This window comes from Scyliorhinus canicula, chromosome 5 (assembly GCF_902713615.1).
Source record: "Scyliorhinus canicula chromosome 5, sScyCan1.1, whole genome shotgun sequence".
Lineage (NCBI taxonomy): Eukaryota > Metazoa > Chordata > Chondrichthyes > Carcharhiniformes > Scyliorhinidae > Scyliorhinus > Scyliorhinus canicula.
Genome location: NC_052150.1, coordinates 149276002 through 149296154, shown reverse-complemented (window position 1 = coordinate 149296154; position 20153 = coordinate 149276002). Strand labels below are relative to the sequence as shown.

Below are 20153 nucleotides of genomic sequence, written 5' to 3'. Positions count from 1 at the left end.
CTCATTGACCATTACAAACCAACCCCCCTGATCCCAGCCCTCATTAGCCAGCACAAATGTCCCCCTCTTACTAAATAGAATAACAACCACTCTCAACTTGGAGTCAGATCCCGAATGGAATGTCTGACCCACCCATCTCTTACGCAACCTTACCTAGTCCTTAATCTGCAAGTGTGTAGCCTGAAGAAACACCACCTTTGTCTTCAAACTTTTCAAATGCGCAAATATCCTAGAACGCTTCATCGGCCCATTCAATCCTCGCACATTCCAAGTCTCTATCCTCACCGGTGATCCTGACCCCCCCAATCCCCCCCCCCCCTCCCCCCCCCCCCCCCCCCCCCCCCCTCCCCCCCCCACATTTAAATCCACCATCCCAATCCATTCAAAACCATCTCTGCCCCCATTATTTTCTTGTCCGAGCCCACCCAAAATGTCACTCTCCTCTGCCGTCATCGCCTAATAAACTATCTGCCCACCTGTAGCACACTCCCTCAACCAACCCCACTGCAACCCCCCTCCTTGCAACCCATCACAGCCCTCACATTGCTCTGTTCACCAGGATGCTTGCTAGCGTGGCAACTCCTTCCTGAAGACTGAAACAATGAGTCTCAGACCCGCCCCATACCATTTAAAAATACCAACAAGTCAAACATGTGGAAATAGAACAAAATATTGGTAAATATTGTACACACATTAAAAGAAAAACCTTAACACGTCAGAAAAACATTCCATTTCAACCCTCCTAACCATGTTCTTTAATAAAGCTGTGTGCCTCTTCAGGCAACATAAAATAATGCTCCTTCGCCTTAAAAGTCACCCAAATGTGGTCGTGTACAACATGCCAAACTAAACTTTATTTTGGAAGAACACCGCCTTGCCCTCATTAAAACCAGCTCTCCGCTTGGCCAGGTCACACCAATGTCTTGGTATACTCAGATCCACTGGCCCTCCCAAGTACAGTCTCTCATCGTCCTTGTCCACCTCAAGATCTACTCCTTCACCTGGGATCGTTGCATCCTCACTATCATCGCCCTCGGTGGCTCGCCTGTTCTCGGCATCTGCCTTAGTGATAGATGTGCCTGATCCACCTCCGGGACCTTCTCACAGACTGCTTATCCACTAGCTCCGCCAACATCTTTGAGACATAGGCCGTGGCACTCATTCCCTCCACCCCTCCGGTAGGCCTACAATGCTCAGATTCTGCTGCCTTGACTGATGCTCCTGGTCGTCCACTCTTGTTTTCAGCTCCTTACAGGTCGCACCCAACAACGCCACTTTTGCCTCCAACTCCACAATCTGATCACTGTGGTCCTTGACCACCCTTTCCACATCTTGGATCATTGCACCTCACAACACCAGGCCTTTCCCACACGTTCAATGGCACCGTGTAGAGTGGCAACCACTCCCTCATTCGCCTTCGACCAATCCTCCTGCATCTCTAGCCGATGCTGCCGAAGTTCTCCTTTGATCGTGACCATCAGTTGTCCCACGGCAATGGGGTGGACGATGATGACACTGTCATGTCTTCTGTAACTGCGCCACGCAGACCCTCCACTTCCAACACCGTCATCTTACTTGATCTCTACCGGGTGCAATAACCCATCGACATTCCACCTCGGAGGAAAATTCACTCCCCACCACTTATTCAACAAACGTTCTGACCAAAGAAACCATTAATCAGGAAAAAATGACCCAAAACAAAACCTTCAAGCAGGAGCAGCCCTGCGTGCTACCGATCAACACATGGCCACCACGAGAAATCCTGCCAACCAGTTTTCTATCCATCTCAGTACACGACCCCCAATCCCATGTGCTTTAATTTGACACACTAATCTCTTGTGTGGGACTTCGTTGAAAGCCTTTTGAAAGTCCAAATAAATCACATCCACTGGTTCCCCTTCATCAACTCTACTAGTTACATCTTGGAAGAATTCCAGTAGATTTGTCAAGCATGATTTCCCCTTCATAAATCCATGCTGACTCTGTCCAACCCTGCCATTGTTTTCTAAGTTTGCTATAAAATCTTTGAGAATGGATTCTAGAATTATCCCCACTATCGACATTAAGCTTCCTGATCTATAATTCCCTGTTTTCTCTCTACCTCCCTTTCTAGATAGTGGAGTTATATTAGCTTCCCTCCAATCTGCAGGAACTGTTCCAGAGTCTATAGGATCTTGGGAAATGACCACCAATGCATCCACGATTTCTAGAGCCACTTCCTTAAGTACTCTGGGATGTAGATTGTAAGGCCCTGAGGATTTATCATCATTGGGATTCCACATCAATATGGTTGACTCTTAACTGACCTCTGAAATCCCTCATATACCACTCAGTTCAAGGGAAATTAAGGATGGGCAACAAATGCTGGCCTTTCCCGCAATGCCCACATCCCATGAAAGAATAAAGAAAAGAATAAGAGGGTATAATAATAATCTTTATTGTCACAAGTAGGCTCACATTAACTCTACAATGAAGTTACTGTGAAAAGCCCCTAGTCGCCACATTCCGGCGCCTATTCGGGTACACAGAGGGAGAATTCAGAATGTCCAAAATTACCTAATAGCATGTCTTTTGGATCTTGTGGGAGGAAACCGGAGCACCCGGAGGAAACCCACGCAGACAAAGGGAAAATGTGCAGCAGACTCCGCACAGACAGTGACCCAAGCCGGGAATCAAACGTGGGACCCTGGCGCTGTGATGCCATAGGTATGAGGAGCCATGGCCGGGGGGGGGGGGGGGGGGGGGGGGGTGACATATGTGGGCATGGGGGTGGTGAGGACTGGACATCAAAGTGCCAGAGCACAGAGGCGGGCTTAGTGCCCAGCCTTTCTCCGTACCTGGTGGCCTCAGCAGTCATTCTGGGGATAACAGACCTGACGTCTAATCCAGAACTGCAGAATGCCATTTTTAAAAGGCAGGGCCGTTGAACTGGAAATTCTCCAGACTCTGTGCACCCAACCCAGGAGTGAAAATCTGCATATTAATTTTGAGAGGACCTATTTTACATATGCCTCTCTCCCCAAGCCCTGCCAGAGTGGAGCAGAAGGAGTTGCCCAGTTAAACTAAAAGAGTTTTAGTTGGGGCTGGTTTAGCGCAGGGCTAAATCGCTGGCTTTGAAAGCAGACCAAGGCAGGCCAGCAGCACGGTTCAATTCCCGCACCAGCCTCCCCGAACAGGCGCAGGAATGTGGCGACTAGGGGCTTTTCACAGTAACTTCATTTGAAGCCTACTTGTGACAATAAGCGATTTTCATTTCATTTTCATTCATTTCATTTCATTCAAAGAGCCTGTGTATAGCATTCAATGAACGTTTGTCTGCCCTCTTAATGTGCCAACTGGTTGTAGAAGAGTTCATTGGGTGCTATGTGCACAATACCACTGGGGAACAATGAATCCTGTTTCCTTCTTATTTCCACTTCCCCTTAGATTTGGATTTTGAGGCTTGCCAACCTAGCTGAGATCAACTACCTCACCTCAGATGGAACTAGGAATTAAATTGAAATCTTAACACAATAAGATGGAGCACATTTACCTACTGTGTTGCGGAGATTTTGATTTCTAAAACAAATTTGGTTAATTGATCATTTTCTTTTTAAAAACTATGTGCACTTTGTTAATCTTTGCCAATGAAAAGCTGCTGTATACAATTTTTGATTGATACTGTGATCTGGAATTATTTTCTGTAAATGTCCATCAATGAAAGAATAATCTGAATAAAATTTTATGATTCAGTATCTGTGGCTGCTACAACCGTTGGATGGTGGGGGTGTACCACTTCATATTGATGAAAAATGTCATCACGATGGCAAATATATTTTTAGATTTGCTGAATATATGTGCAATTCATCTTCAAAAACGTTTTTGTCTATCTCGGTGTAAATGATTCGGAGCGTAGGCCCTCAGGCATGCATCAGTAACAGCTGCAGTCATAAAGGTTAATTGCTTTCTAAATTTATATTTTGTCGCACTGTTTGAAAGGGAATTCCCTCACATTGGAAAGAGAAGCTGGCAGTGAGGGAATTAGCAGAAAAGCACGATACACAAAATGGTGGAAGGCAGTCTAGAAACTTAGAGCTAGATTTTCCCGACCCTGTGAAAAAAGGGATAGAGGTTGCAGCGGGGGGTGGGGGGGGGGGGTGGGGGGGGTTGTTGCTGGCTAGGACAATAGGGAGGTGTTTGATTGGGATGACTCCCCATACTTTCCCACCTTTGGGAGTTTTCCAGAGCAGGGCTGGGACCTGGGTCACCTTCCTGCTCCATGAAGACGGGTAGCCAGTTAAGGCACCACTTGGTTATTTTGCATTGAAGCCGGTGTCTTCCCTCCCTGCCAGTAAGTGCAGAGCCTGACAGCTCTCCAGAGGGCCATCCAGCCGCAGGCTAGGATCCACCATCACCTTTTTGAAATCCTTACCTTTTAGAGCTGCAGAGATCCTGTGGAGGGCTCCTCCTGAAAAATGATGGCTTGGCAGTTTGGATTAGATTTGGATTTGTTTATTGTCATGTGTACCAAGGTACAGTGAAAAGTATTTTTCTGCAAGCAGCTCAAACAGATCATTTAGTACATGAAACTAAAATAAAATAAAAAGAAAATACATAATAGGGCAACACAAGGTCCACAGTGTAAATGCGTAGACACCGGCATTGGGTAAAGCATACAGGAGTGTAGTATTAATCAGGTCCATAAGACGGTGGTTTAGGCGTCTGGTAACAGTGGGGAAGAAGCAGTTGTGGTCACATTTGATTTGAACAATTTAAGAAGTCTTCAGATGGCGTCTCATCTTTACGTTCCCTTGCTGATACCAACATCAGCAACGCCCACCTTACCTGATGGAGCTGCCAGCCACTTACAGCCTTGGGTGTACTGATTGGCATATGCAGCCCTCCATCCTGCGCGACCAATCATAACTGGAGAAGGCTCCCAGAGGCGGTTTGTTAATAGGCCACCATCAGGATGATCACGCAGGCAGGCATGATTTGGGGCACCTTCGGGGTCCAAATTGTTTGGTTCTGAGTCCCCACACCTGTTAGAAAATTCAGCCTCTTGAATCAGCTGCAAAGAAATAATCAGTCACCTATAACAGCCTCAACATTTCTTGAGGAAAGTTGTGTACAATATATGTTTGGAGGAGAGACAGCTTCACGGTTAAATGTCTAGTTTTAGAGATCTAACTGGAGATCCCGTAACACTATTGAAACAAGAGCTCGGAACTCCTTCCAGTGTCCAGGCCAGTACTTAACCCTCAACCAACACTTAAAACAGATGATCTGATCATTTAATTTAATTACTATTTGTTGGACATTACTGTGTGCAAGTTGTCTGGTGGGTTTTCCTACTTTACAACAATGGCTAAGTTTCAGATGTACTGTTTTGGCTTTAAAGCACTTTAGGACGTCCTAAGGTCATGAAAGGTGCAAGATGTGCATGTTCTATATTTTAAAGGCATGCCTGTGGTATATAATCCGAGTGTAAACCAACTGACTGTTACAAATTCAGGTTGCCACAAATGTCTACTTGGACTCGAGGTGCCTGCAACTCCCTTAACTAGCCTCTTGCTCACGGAAAATGATTCCCACTGCCCTATTTCTGTTAGTGTGATAATATGTCATGGGGGTGTAACAATTAAATTCCTTAGTATTGAGGAACAGACCTCTATGCCTGGCACATGTATCTTTTCAGTCTTTGTGGGATCAAATTAACAGTAGACGAGTCATAGTTAGATTTGATTCATAAACTACCATATTCCATCAGAGGGCAAAACCTACAGAGTATGATAAGAGGCACTTGGGATGCCTGTTTACAAATTGGCCCTCTCTAGTGGGTTGTCAGACTCCATATAAGCGCACAATCTCTGTACTTTGTCCTACGGCCTATGATTCTGAGGTTTGGTTCCTCCGCCGCTGGAACTTGACACCTTCTTTGGGATGTGTTTATATTTTCTGACCTCAGAACCCCAAACAGAGGCCAATGACATGTTCAGCACCGCGGTGCTAAGCATCCAGTCTTTAGATTAGAAACATTTACCTTGGTGAACAATTTATCGGATCAGTTTTGTTCAATCCCCTTCCTAGGAGCATAGGAATAAGAGTAGGCCATTGAGCCTCAACCACAGCTCCATTTCCCTGACTTTTCTCCATATCCTTTAATACTATCCCTAAAGCCAAACAGAAAATCTATTGCACTTTGAAATTTTAATTAACCCAGAACCAACAAATTTTTTGTTACAGATTTCTGCTGCCCTTTTTGTGGGAGAAAATGGTTCCCGATTTCACTATTAAATGGCTCTAATTTTTAAATATTGCCCTCTTGTTCCAAATTAGTCCACGAAAGGAAATAGTTTATCTGTATCATGCCAGACCTTGATCCATATAAATATATCCATTAGATCACAATTTAGCTTCTAAACTCAACAGAATACAGGCCACGACTGCAAACTGCCCTCACCATTTAACCCTTTAAGCCCTGGTATCATTCTAACGAATCTGCACTGCACCCACTCCAAGGCTTATCTGTAAAATCTGAAGTTCTTTAAAATTTCCTTTCCTCTAGGTGTACAGAGTTGGTTTGAGATATCTGACATATAAATATAATGCATTAATATTTATTTTTATCTCAGGTACAGCTTGCCAATAGTGGTCATTGTAGTAAACAATAATGGCATTTACAGTGGGCTGGATGAGGATACTTGGAAAGAGATGTCAAAATTGGGAGAGACTGCAATTGTGTAAGTAAAGAAGTTTTTACAGGTTAATTTCTTAGTGCACACAATAAAACCAACAGGGGCAGCACGGTAGCATGGTGGTTAGCAGGGGCAGCACGGTAGCATGGTGGTTAACATAAATGCTTCACAGCTCCAGGGTCCCAGGTTCGGTTCCCGGCTAGGTCACTGTCTGTGTGGAGTCTGCACGTCCTCCCCGTGTATGCGTGGGTTTCCTACGGGTGCTCCGGTTTCCTCCCACAGTCCAAAGATGTGCGGGTTAGGTGGATTGGCCATGCTAAATTGCCCGTAGTGTCCTTAAAAGTAAGGTTAAGGGGGGTGGGGTTGTTGGGTTACGGGTATAGTGTGGATACGTGGGTTTGAGTAGGGTGATCATTGCTCTGCACAACATCGAGGGCCGAAGGGCCTGTTCTGTTCTGTGCTGTACTGTTCTATGTTCTATGTCTATGTTCTATCCAAGAGCTCCCTTTTGAAAGCACAGAACTCTATCTGGAGCTGATTAAATTTCTGCCAACATATACAGCTGGCTGCAGTGCAACAAAGCCAACTGGAAATACACGCCTTAATTGCCTTGTCTGCCGAGGTTAATTAAACTGCTTGCTTTATACTGATTGTTGAATTATATATTTTTTATTTCAGTTAGAAACTGGTGTGTTGCTAACATTGGAATCTGATTCGGGTTGTAAAATTTCCCTCTTCACAGTTTGTGGAGCGGGCGAGTGGCGAGTTGGAAAGAAGGTGTTCTTTTTTCAACAGTTTGTTGTCCAGGCAGAATTTCTTCATTTGTTTGTGTTCTTACTTTGTTCTCATTCTTTATTATTGTGGATTCCTGTGTTCAAAGTTTATGTCTGATTATATTTACATTTCAGAACCCATATACATTTTGTATTGCTACAATGTTCCCCTTCCGCCCACGTACATTTCTCCTACATTCCAGGAAGTGCACCGATGAGGCATTTCACTAAGACGAGATCAATTATAAATATGCGATCAAGCAGAGTAATGATTACTATGGATGTCAACTAAATTCATAATGGTTCCTTGAACATAGAAAATATCAAAACACATCACACTGCTTCTATGAACAGGTTAGGTCATCTCATCAAGCTGGTGTTCTCTTTGAATCTTGTTGCCATTATGTTTAACATAGAAAATAGGCACAGGAGTAGGCTGTTCGGCCCTTCTAGCCTGCTCCACTGTTCATGGCTGCTTCTCCTATCTCAACACCGTACTCCCGTGCTCTCCCCATACCCCTTGACACCTTGGAGTCCAGGAACCGCTATCTATTTCTTTCTTAAATATATTCAATCAATTGGCTTCCACAGCCTTCTGTGGTAGAGAATTCCATCAACCCCAGAGATGACATTTCTCTTCATCTCAGTCCTAAATGGCCTCTCCTGTATCCTGAGACTGTGACCCCTTGTTCTAAACCCCCCCCCCCCCCCCCTCCCCCCCCAACCACCACCCCAGCTAGAGGAAACATAATCCCTGCATCCAGTCTGTCCAGACCTCTCAGAATTTTATGCATTTCAATTAGATCCCCTCTCATTCCTCAAATTTCCAGGCAATACAGGCCCAATTGATCCAATGTCTCCTCATGCGACAATCCTGCTATCCCAGGAATCAGTCTGGTGAACTTTCACTGCAGTCCCTCTATGGCAAATATATCCTTTCGTAGAAAAGGAGATCAAAACTGCTCACAATATTCCAGATGTAGCCTCACCAAGGCCCTGTACAACTGCAGTTGTTCCTTGATCCTATATTCAAACCCTCTTGTAATGAAGGCCAGCATAGCATTTGCCTTCTGAACCACTTGCTGCATCTGCAGGCTTGATTTAGATTTATTGTAACGTGTACCGAGGTACAGTGAAAAGTATTGTTCTGCGTACAGTCCTGGCAGATCATTCCATGCATGAAAAACATAGGACATATGATAAATACACAATGCAAATACATAGACATAGACATCGGGTGAAGCATACGGAATGTAGTGCTACAACAGTAGAAAAGATGCGTAGAGAAAGCAGTTCAGTCCATAAGAGGATCAATCAGGAGTATGGTTAAAAGAAGCTGTTTTTGAATCTGTTAGTGCGTGTTCTCAGACTTTGGAATCGTCTAACCAAATGGAAGAGGTTAGAAGAGAGCATAGAAAGCAGTGAGTTCATCAGGAAGGGGTGCGCTGCTGCCAGAGATTCTACTCAGCTTTGCTTTGTAGCCCGTTATGTTGTTTAAGCCTTGCCACAACTAACGAGAGTCCATGATGTTCGCCTGTGACTGTAGCTTAGTCTGATATTGTCTCTTGGCATTCCTGATGGCTTTGCAAAGGTTGTACCTGGATTTCTTGTATAGGTCATGATTGCATGTTTTGAACGCCTCAGACTTGGCTTTCAGTAGGGAGTGAATCTCCCGATTAAACTATGGTTTCCGTTTGGGGAAACGTACGTAGTACCTTCTCTGGCACTCAGTCTTCTACACACTTGTGATGAAGTCTGTGACGGTGCTGGCATACATGTTTAGGTTGGCCGCTAAATATGGACCAGTCCACTGACTCCAGGAAGTTGCGTAGGAACTCTTCTGTTGCCTCGGACCAGCATTGCATGACCCTCTTAATCGGATTCTCCTGCACAAGTTTCTGCATGTACGCCAGGAGAAGGAGCACCGGCTTATGGTCAGATTTTCTGAAGTGGTGTTGGGGGATGGATCGGTCTGCACTCTTGATGTTTGTGTAGTAGTGGTCGAGAATGTTGGTGGAATTTTGGCAGTACACTCTTGAGGTTGGCCTGGTTGAAATCCCCGGCCACAGTGATTAAGGCCTCTGGGTGTTCTGTTTCATTGTTATTTATAGCGATACAACTCATCAAGCGTCGTCTTCATCTCCGCCTGGGGTGGGTTGTAGACCACAGTGTTAATGGCTGATGTGAACTCCCATGGAAGGTCATATGGGCAGCACTTCAGAGTCAAATATTCCAGGTTCGAGGAGCAGTAGGTCTCCTGGATCACCAGGACAAGTTGATGAGGAGGCAAACCCCTCCACCCTTCGCTTTGCCTGATGACGCGGTGTGGTCCGCCCGATGAATTGAGAAGACTTCAGGTTGTATGGCACAGTCTGGTGAGGCAGGGATGAGCCATGTCTCCGTGGAACAGAGCACACAGCAGTCTCTTACTTTCCTCTGAGAGTTAAGTCTAGCGTTAAGCTCGTCCAGCTTGGTTTTGATCGCTTGGGCGATAACCAGGAATATGCTGGGGAGAGGAGATTTGAAACCGTGTTAGAACATAGAACATAGAACAGTACAGCACAGAACAGGCCCTTCGGCCCTCGCTGTTGTGCCGAACAATGATCACCCCACTTAAACCCACGTAACCCGTATACCCGTAACCCAACAATCCCCTCATTAACCTTACACTACGGGCAATTTAGCATGGCCAATCCACCTAACCTGCACATCTTTGGACTGTGGGAGGAAACCGGAGCACCCGGAGGAAACCCACGCGCACACGGGGAGGACGTGCAGACTCCACACAGACAGTGACCCAGCCGGGAATCGAACCTGGGACCCCGGAGCTGTGAAGCATTGATGCTAACCACCATGCTACCGTGAGGCCCCCTGAACCACCCGATCCAGCCGCCAAAACACCCGACTCGGCCCCCAACCAGTTGTTTTAATCTCAACTGCAGACCGCCGCGTTTCCCTCGCTTCCTCAGTCGGCGGCTGCTTCTGGATGGTCCCGGGATCTGATGGGAGAAATCTGCCTTCTGGAAGGTAAGTGGTTGCGTCTGGCAGTGTCCCGGGCGCTAGTTGCGATTTCAGGATCGTGTCTGGCAGGGTCCTGGGCGCTCGTTGCAATTGCGGGGTCGCCCGGGGTGGGCATGTCCGTGATCCAGTCGGTCGCCGAGGTTGCCCGAGGACGGATCTACATTTTGGCACGTCCAGGTCCTCGTGTGGGGTCTCCGCCATTTTTGGGGGTCTTTAGTCTGGTTTTGGGTTGAGGGCAGGATCTCCCTGGGTTAGTTTGAGTTGGATCCCCTGTTCGGTTCAGCGTTGGTTGTCTGATCGGGTGCTCCTGGAATCGAACCTTGGAGTAGGCCTGGTTGGTCCCCCACATGCATTCTCCTTTCCTCCATCTGCCAGTAAGTCAGGGCGTTGGACGGACCTCTCCAAGTCGGGTTGCTGGATGGGCCTCTCCGGGTCTTGTGGTTGGGGGCCGAGTCGGGTGTTTTGGCGGCTGGATCGGGTGGTTCAGGGGCTGGAGTCGATTCACAGGCCGGGTCGGGCACTCCGAGGGCCAGGTCGGGTCCTATGCGAGGTCAGGGTCACTGGGAGGAGAAACTGACCTCCACCCCAACAGGACCCAAATGCGAGCGATCAGCAAGGATAAGACATCTGTCCCTGCTCCCATCTGCACCTCCGGCAGGTCCAACATCTCGAATATGGCCTCTAGGGGACCTGGCTCCAATTCCATATGCAGAACCTCAGACATGGTTCTGAAAGACGACGCCGCTATCTCTCCAACTTCGGACAAGGCCAGAACATATGGACATGGTTGACTGGGCCCCTCCCACACCGCTCACAACTATCCTCCACCCCCTCAAACTGCCGCCTCATCCTTGCCTTCCTTAAGTGCGCCCTATACACCACTTTTAGCTGAATCAACCCCAGCCTAGCACACGAGGTCGAGACATTGACCCTTTGTAGCACTTCGCATCATAAGCCTTCCTCCAGCCCCATCCCCAACTCTTCCTCCAATTTAGCCTTAATCCCTTCCATAGACTCCTCCTCCATAATCCTACCATAAATTACTGAGACAACCCCACTCTCCAACCCCCCCACCAACAGCACCTCCAACAACGAGGAGGGCAGTGCCACCGGGAAACTGGGAAAAGTCTTTTTGCGACATCCGCACCTGCATAACCCTAAAACCCTCTTCATGCTGGAGCCCATACTTCACCCCCAACTCCTCTAGACTTGCGAATCTCCTCCAGAAACAGATCCTTCATCCTCAACTTGAAGTGCTGTCGGAATTTCCGCAGATCCTCAGCGTGACTACAACTACCGGATTTCCAGAATACTTCCCCGGGGTTAGCAACGTCATTGCTAGCGGCCGCAAGCCCGACCCCTTCCAGGACTCTGCCTCCATCTGTAACCACAAAACTTCCAACTCCTTTCTCCAGCCCCACACTTTCTCCGAAATTGCCACCCAGTAATAGTGCAACAGAATCGGAAAAACAAGTTTGATACTCTATTTACCCGTGAACCCCAAATGTGCGTCAACTAAGGTAGGGGCAAGCTTATTGTGCTGTCTCATGGCCTGGGATTACCCTGACAGACAAACCACTGGTCACCTGAGCAGGAGGGACCTGGGGTGCTGACAGGCTCCTGAACAAATATAGGACCCTCCTATGTCATCATGGCTACTCAAGGTGCTGGCCTCTTGCAGAGGGGCTGAAAAGCCTGAGTGGAGCCCCCCAATACAGACCTCGCAAGGCAAACTTGTAACTCCCTGCTTGCCTGAGAAGAGCAAGGACAAGCCTTACCACTGCAACATAAATCTCATGAGAAAGGTGATAATATATAAATCCATGCGTATCTTCGGGATCCACTGACTGGCCATGCCTCTGACAAGGTAAGTTGTTGTTCAGTCCCTTTGCCACCAGCTAGCTGGTCACCCCTTCCCCGGCAAACGTGGTGTTGCCACATGCAAGCCCCAAAAGGAAAAGGGTACTGAATACTCACCTTGGCAGAGCCAGTGAGGTTATTGATGTACTTGTGGCACTGGATCCAGTTTCTGGGGTGAAACGAGGGCTGCTGACCTTCTCTCTGATTCCCGTTAAGGTTTACTCATTCAAGCGGACCAGTCTCCTCCTCCTGTCCTTGGTGAAGAGAATCTCCCGCCTTGCCTGTGCCTGGAGCAGATTATGCAGGGAGCCGTTACAGAGCTGCGGGGCAACACAGACTCTTCCTTCTACCATTCTGGCTGCTGCTTTCCTTCCTCTCTCAAACTTTCCATAACCAGCAGCAGCTGCAATGTGACCTCCCACTGCCCCTGCTCCCTCAGGGGTTGGCCCCTATGCCTCTTGTCCGGCAAATGGCTGGCTGCTGGTCATTCGCACGTGGCTGGTCAATCTCCGTCCCAATCTCCATCCCAAAATTCAGCCATGTGAGGTTTCTTTTTTAGGTGGGCAGTGAGCCAAATTTTTGATCTCTGACCTGCCCTCCTCTGCCTCCTGCGTGCTTGGAGGTTGGCAAACTGAGTTGCCTGTTCCTCTTGGAGTGGATTTGTACAGCCCGCTCCTGCTGAGCTTGCAGGTTCCGCCCATCCCAACATGTAACGTGTGACTGTTTACCAAGAGGAATTGAAATGCACAACTTTTCATTTAAAACAAAATTAAACTTTAAAAAAAAATTTCTAGTTAAGAGGCAATTTAGCGTGGCAAATCCACCTACCCTGCACCTCTTTGGGTTGTGGGGGTTAGACCCACGCAGACACGGGGAGAATGGGAAAGCTCCACGCAGTCAGTGACCTGGGGCCAGGATCGAACCCGGGTCCTCGGCATCATGAGGCAGCAGTGCTAACACTGCACTACCGTACCGCCTCTAACAACCTATCTTAGGTCTCAAACTGATGTGGATAACAGTTTTGAGGACTGGCCTATCTCTTATAGGAGAACTCATTAACCTACATTGGACAGTTCATTAACATACATTAGAGATCTCATTAATGTGCAGAGAGCTCATTAACATACCTACTCCCCCTTTGTCTCTCTAGCTTCAGCTAGTTCTCACTGACATGATTGAAACATGTGCTGGACCTTTGGAAATTAATCCCGTGTCTGACTTCAAACCAAAATATATTGTAATTTATGCTTATTAGTCTCAAATCCTGAAACATGACACATTTTCTGTTGTGTAAGTTCTATACTCTATAAAATTACGGAAATAACGACTAGAATAATTTCAGGTTAGAGTTTGCAAAAAATTATTTATTCATGCTTTTCCTTTCAACATATTGGGTTATGGTAAAAGGTAACTTTTATTATGGGCCAGGGTTTATAGAACACCAAAATATACCATGGAGTTCACCTGACCCACAACTTTTAATAGATTTTGGTTATGGGAGCACAAGGGCCCACTTTACAGGTGTGATGCAACAGAGATCTACAGTATTTTTAAACAAAAACAATGTTTATTCTATGAATCCAGTTAACATTTTATAAACACACAGCAAACATCTTATCAACTACCAACACTGATACCTCCCCAAAGACACAATACTCTATAGATAACCCTGAGTAACTTTCCTAACAACATCCATAAGTCAAAGACCCTTTTAACAAAGACAGTAGGTTTGCATTCCTTGCAGAAACAGGTATTACTTTGAAATCATCAAGTGATCTGGAGACATTCTTTAGCATGCAGAGAGAAAGACCAAAATACCTTCTTGGTTTGAATGCAGTTCTCCAACTGAAAACGAAACTAAAACTCAGAGCTAAAAACAGCTTCCAGCTCAAAACAAAAGCAGAGCCAGAGCCCAGTTCCACCCACTCATTGACATCACTGCAGCCACTTGAGAAGACAAACATTTCTTAAAGTGACATTCCCATCACACTTTGTAGTCCATTTCAATGGCTGGTTGGGTTCAACTGTATTACAATCCCAAACCAGACCCCAAAAGTGGCCAGGATACTGGAAAAAAATCACAGTATTTAATTTTAATTTTGTAAGACTGTGAGGAAAGGATACCTTGCTCCAGGAGCGACTGCACAAAGAAATGGAGATACGGGGTGCGATTCTCCGCCCCCCACGCCTGGGGGGAGAATAGCGGGAGGCTCCCCGACATTTTTCACGCCCTCCCGCTATCTCTCCCCCCCCCACGCCCGACCCACGCCACTGTTACGGCGAGCGGCGATTCTCCGAGGCCGAGCGGCCGGGCCTTCACGCCCGTTTCACCACGGCAGCAAACACACCTGCTCGCTGCCATCATGAAACGGGCGCCAGATGCCCGTTTGGGGCATCTAGAGGCCCGATTGGCACGGGAGCACGACGACTGTGCTCGGGAGGGAACAGGCCCGCGATCGGTGCCCACTGATCGCCGGGCCAGCGTCCAAAACAGACGCACTCTTTCCCCTCTGCCGCCAGGCAAGACCAAGCCGCCACGTCTTGGCGGGAAGCTGAGGAGAAAGACACCAACTGCGCATGCGCGGGTTGGCGTTGTCCAACCCGCGCATGCGCGGCTGACGTCATCGGCCGTGTCAGCCGCCGTGATGCTTAACGTGCGGCCTTGACGACCCTCATCAAGGCCCGCGCCGCCGTGACGCACGGGGCCGTGCTCCTAGCCCCGCCCGGGGGGGAGAATCGGCCCCGGAAGTGGCCGTGAAGGCTGTCCCACGGCAGCCTTTACGATTCTCCACATTTGCGGAGAATCTCGCCCATGGTATATTCAAACAAACTTCATTACTGACACTATATTAAAATATCTTAACTTGACTCCAGAAAATGACTTACAATTACCCCTTAAACAATACTACTCAATACAGTGAATACAATACCCTTAACTGATAGCTTTATTCCCACTCAAACAAGAAGAAAAACACCCATCTCAGCTCTCAATCCATTCTAACTTGCTTTGCAGATGTGTTTTGAGAAAGAGAGATCTTTTGGCACTGCATGAAAGAAAAGATCTGACTCCAGTCAGACCCATGTCCAGAAGCTGTTTCTCAGCTTATTTCAGCTTCCCTTGTTCTCAGACATGTCTGCACTGCTTTAAAGACTGTTAATCTTCTTTAACTGAACTGCAGAGAGCACACTGCTTGACTTGTGGTCACAGCTTCATTCTAGAACTGCATATTAACCTGCTTTCCCTTCAAAATGCCTGATAACTTAGCTCTACCGAGCAACTGCGTAATTTTACAAAACTTAAATCTGATTAACTCCACAGGGAATCCCCTAAATCCAAACAAAATTTAATTAGCTCAAGCTTTTTACAATGCTTTAATTGCACCCGGCTCCCAACCTTTCAAACCTAGATTCTTTGAAAACATGACTGCAACAGTCACACACACTAACCCAGGCTTTTAACCCTTTTGCACACAACCTATAGTACATATTATCTGAAATTCCTAAATTCATCACAACTGATCAAAATATTTGACAGTTGGATCATTCACCACATTCATGAACGCATAATAGTATTTTGAGAAGCCGAATCTTGTATTTAAAACTATGCTGCAGTAAATTATCAGGTCTGCTAGGCTGCCTTTATAACTGTCTACATAGTATTGTAGGTGCAGCTTAATTTCCCGAGACACAGTACAGATCCCTTATGGCATTGATCCTGGTAATTTATATGGTACAATGGAGCACAGTGCTTTTCAGCTTTGGCCAGGATACCACAGTGTTCTTGCCGCTATCTGACAGTCCGAGCAGGAGCTGCAGTCCATTTCAAAAGCCGAGATATGTGCAGGTGAGCTACGGGTGGCAGAATAGATAGCTGGCCATTTCTCTATCTAGTTTTGGTCAGGGGACCTTTCACGTGCAAGGTGAATGTGATAACCCCTACACTACAGAAACATTGCAATATACATACAAACATACATTGAAAATAGAAGCAGGAGTAGGCTTTTCGGCCCTTCGAGCCTGCTCTGCCATTCATTATGATAATGGCTGATCATCAAATTTAATACCCTGATCCTGTCTTCCCCTCATATCCCTTGATCGCTTTAGCCCCAAGAGCTATATCTAACTCCTTGAAATTTCACAACTTTTTGGCCTCAACTACTTTTTGTGTGGTGAATTCCACAGATTCACCACACTCTGGGTGAAGAAATTTCTCCTCACCTCAGCCCCAAAAGGTTTACTCCTTATCCTCAAACTATGACACCTAGTTCTGGATTCCTCCATCATAGGGAACATTCTTTCCAAATCTACCCTGTCTGATTCTGTTAGAATTTTATAAGTCTCTTTGAGATCGCCTCTCACTCTATTAATCCAATGAATATAATCCTAACCGAATTAATCTCTCCTCATATGACAGTCCCGCCATCCCAGGAATCTGCCTGATAACCTTCGCTGCACTCCCTCCATATCAAGAACATCATTCCTCAGATAAGGACACCAAAACTGCACACAATGCTCTAGGGTTTGCCCTACCAACGCCCTATACAATTGTAATAAAACATCCCTATTCTTATACTCAAATCCTCTCACAATGGAGGCCAACATATCACTTGCCTTCTTTATTGCCTGCTGTATCTGCATGCTTACTTTCCGTGACTGATGCACGAGGACACCAAGTATCCATGTTGAGTACCCAACTTTCTCAATTTACACTCATTCAAATAATAATCTGCCTTCCTATGTTTGCTACTGGAGCGGGTAACCTCTCATTTATCTACATCATACTGCATTATCATGCATTAGACAGGCCCACTTGCTCAGCCTGTCTAAATCCCGCTGAAGCTTCTCTGCCTTCATTGGATGGGGCATTGATTATAAAAACTGGCAAGACATGCTACAGTTGTATAGAACCTTAGTAAGGCTGCACTTGGAATATTGCGCACAATTCTGGTTGCCACACTATCAGAAGGAGTGGCGGGTTTGGAGAGGATGCAGAGGAAGTTTACCAGAGTGTTGCCTGGTCTGGAGGGTGTTAGCTATGCAGAGAGGCTGAATAGACTCGGACTGTTTTCATTAGAAAGATGGAGATTGAGGGGTGACCTGATAGAGGTGTACAAGGTTATGAGGAGCATGGATAAAGAGGATGGGCAGGCACTCTTTCCCTGGGTGGAGGAGTCAGAAACAGCACAAGGAATTTCTGAGGGATCTGGCCATGGTTGGTACGACCAGTACAGGCATGGAGGGCCGAAGGGACTGTTCCTGTGCAGTATTGTTCTTTGTTCATTGTTCTTTGTTCCTCCTCACAGCTCACCCACCCAACTTTGTATCCTTTGCAAATTTAGAGATAATTTAGTTCCCTCGTCCAAATTATTAATACATAACGTGAACAGTTGGAGTCCATGCACAGATCCCTGTGGTTCCACTAGTCACTACCTGTGAATCAGAAAAAGACCCAATTTATTCCAACCTTTTGCTTCTTGTCTGCTAACCAGCTTTCTATCCATCTCAAGAGATTCCCTGCAATCCCATGTGCTTTAATTTTACATAGTAATCTGCTATGTGCGACCTTGTTGAAAGCCTTCTGAAAGCCTAAATAAACCACATCCACCGGTTCTCCTTGGTCAACTCTACTAGTTACATCTTCAAAGAATTCTAGTAGATTTGTCAAGCATCACTTCCTTTCGTAAATCCATGCTGATTTTTTCTGATTATACCACTGCTTTCCAAAAGCTGCGCCACAAAAACCTTAATAATGGACTCCAATAACTTCCCTATTACGGACGTTAGTGTGTATAGTTCCCTGTTTTCCCTTTACCTCCCTTTTTGAATAGTGGGATTATATTAGCTCCTCCAATCTGCAGGAGTCATTCCAAAATTCAAAGAATTTTGGAAAATGACCAGAATTTAATTACTATTATTAATTACTACTATTTCTCGGGGCACTTCCTTAAATAATTTGGGATGAAAATGATCAAGCCCTGGATATTTATCCGCCTTCACTCCTATTATTTTCCCCAAATCCGTTTTTTACTGATGCTGATTTCCTTCAGCTCCTCACTGAAACTTGTGTTTCTCAGAACCTCCTGTACATTATTCATGTCCTTTGTGAAGACAGAAGCAAAGTACAAACTTAGTTCCTCAGCCATTTCTTTGTTCCGCATTATGAATTTCCCCGTTTCTGACTGTCAGGGGCCTACATTAGTTTTTCATCAATCTTTTTCTCTTTATATATCTACAGAAACCTTTACAGTCAGTTTTTATGTTCCCCGCTAGCTTACTTTTATATTGTATTTTCACCTTCATAATCAATCCCTTGGTTCGCCTTTGCTTAATTTTAAACTGTTCCCAATCCTCAGGTCTATTGCTTTCTCTTGCTAATTTGTATGCCTCTTCTTTGAATCTAATGCTATTTTTAATTTCCCTTGTAAGCCATAGAGGGCTGGAACCCGCTGGGTGCATACTGGAAGAAGATAAGTGCATTGAGAAGGGTCTGTTCTGGAGCACGGGGGTGGGGGGGGGGGGGGGGTGCTCTGGTGCATATTAATCTTTGCTCTTCCCTCTTTCTGTAAACCTCTTCAGTCCTCCAACAAATAAAGAACTCTGGTCCCTTGTGCAGCCCCACTTCATTTGCCCCACCATTGTGGCCATGCTTTCAGCTGACTACGTTCCATTCTCCTGAACTCCCACTGTGAATCTCTCCATGGCCGCCACTTCCTTTACTGTCCCCCCCCCCCCCCCCCTAAAACTCAGCTCTCTGACTAAAATGCAGCTCATTCCTGGTCGTATCTCCATCCGTTTTAGTTTGTTGGTGTTGTGAAGCGCATAGGAGTGCTTTTTAATCCATTCTGTAAATTGCTCTGAAATAATTGAATTTTGGTCAATCAAAATGACAGTGATCAGAAAGGTACAATTTTCCAGTGAGTGCCAGAGGGCTTGAAGCTGATGGTACAAGAGCAGCAGGTGTTGAACATATAATGACACTGCACTGTTGAAGGATTTCACATTGCACGTTGAGAGACTGATAGGGGAACAAGACCAGCATTGTTTGTGTCAGTTTTGATTCAACTGTTTGTCTAGAAAATAATCATTTGAAACCAATAACTACTTTTGGTCTTGGACATCAGTTGGGCATTTGTACAACCAGTTTTTCTAATGATTGGCCAAGATATTGAATGTTTGATTTTAATTCAGAGTGCATGGGCAGGATTCTCCGAGCCTGCGCCGGGTCGGAGAATCAGCTGGGGGGGGGGGGGGGGGGGGGGAATCCCGCCACGCCACTCCAATGCCGTGCCACCGAATCTCTGGCGACCGTTGAGAGCGGCCGCCACGACGGTTTTCCGTGCTCGACGGGCCGAGTACCTGCCGGCGTCATTTGCGTATGGTCCTACCCGGCGGGACTTTGGCGTTCCGGCTGCAGGGGCCATTCTGGTGGTGGGGGCCTCCAGGGTGGCCAGGCCCGCAATCGGGAGCAACCGATCGCCGGGTGTGCTCATTCTGGGTGGGGCCTATGTTCCTCCGCGCCAGGCCCCTGTAGGGCTCCACCATGTTGCCTGGGGGCCAGACGCGGAGACGGGCGTGATGCGCATGCGCGGACCCGCACCGGCCGTGGTGCGCTTGTATGGACCCGTGCCGGCCGTGTAGGGCAGGTTTTCGGCGCCGGAGCGCCGTGCTAGCCCCCGAAGAAGGTGAGAATGACTGGGCTTGCAGCCCGTTGACGCTGGCATCGCTCGTGCCGGTTTTGACGCCGACGTCAACACTTGGCCGGGATTTTGGAGAATCCCGGCCTATAAATTTCCATTTCTGTTTTAAAAATCCAAGTTCTGTT

At 46.7% G+C, this 20153-nt stretch overlaps 1 protein-coding gene across 3 annotated transcripts in view; it reads left to right on the top strand.

Moving 5' to 3' along the window:
* The window catches only part of hacl1 (2-hydroxyacyl-CoA lyase 1), a 144798-nt gene that overhangs the window by 108277 nt on the left and 16368 nt on the right, over positions 1–20153 (top strand). For all 3 annotated transcript variants that reach the window (XM_038797804.1, XM_038797803.1, XM_038797805.1), the window contains one exon: positions 6615–6722. In XM_038797804.1, the coding sequence (XP_038653732.1) occupies positions 6615–6722 (108 nt within the window). The remainder of the gene's footprint in view (positions 1–6614; positions 6723–20153) is intronic.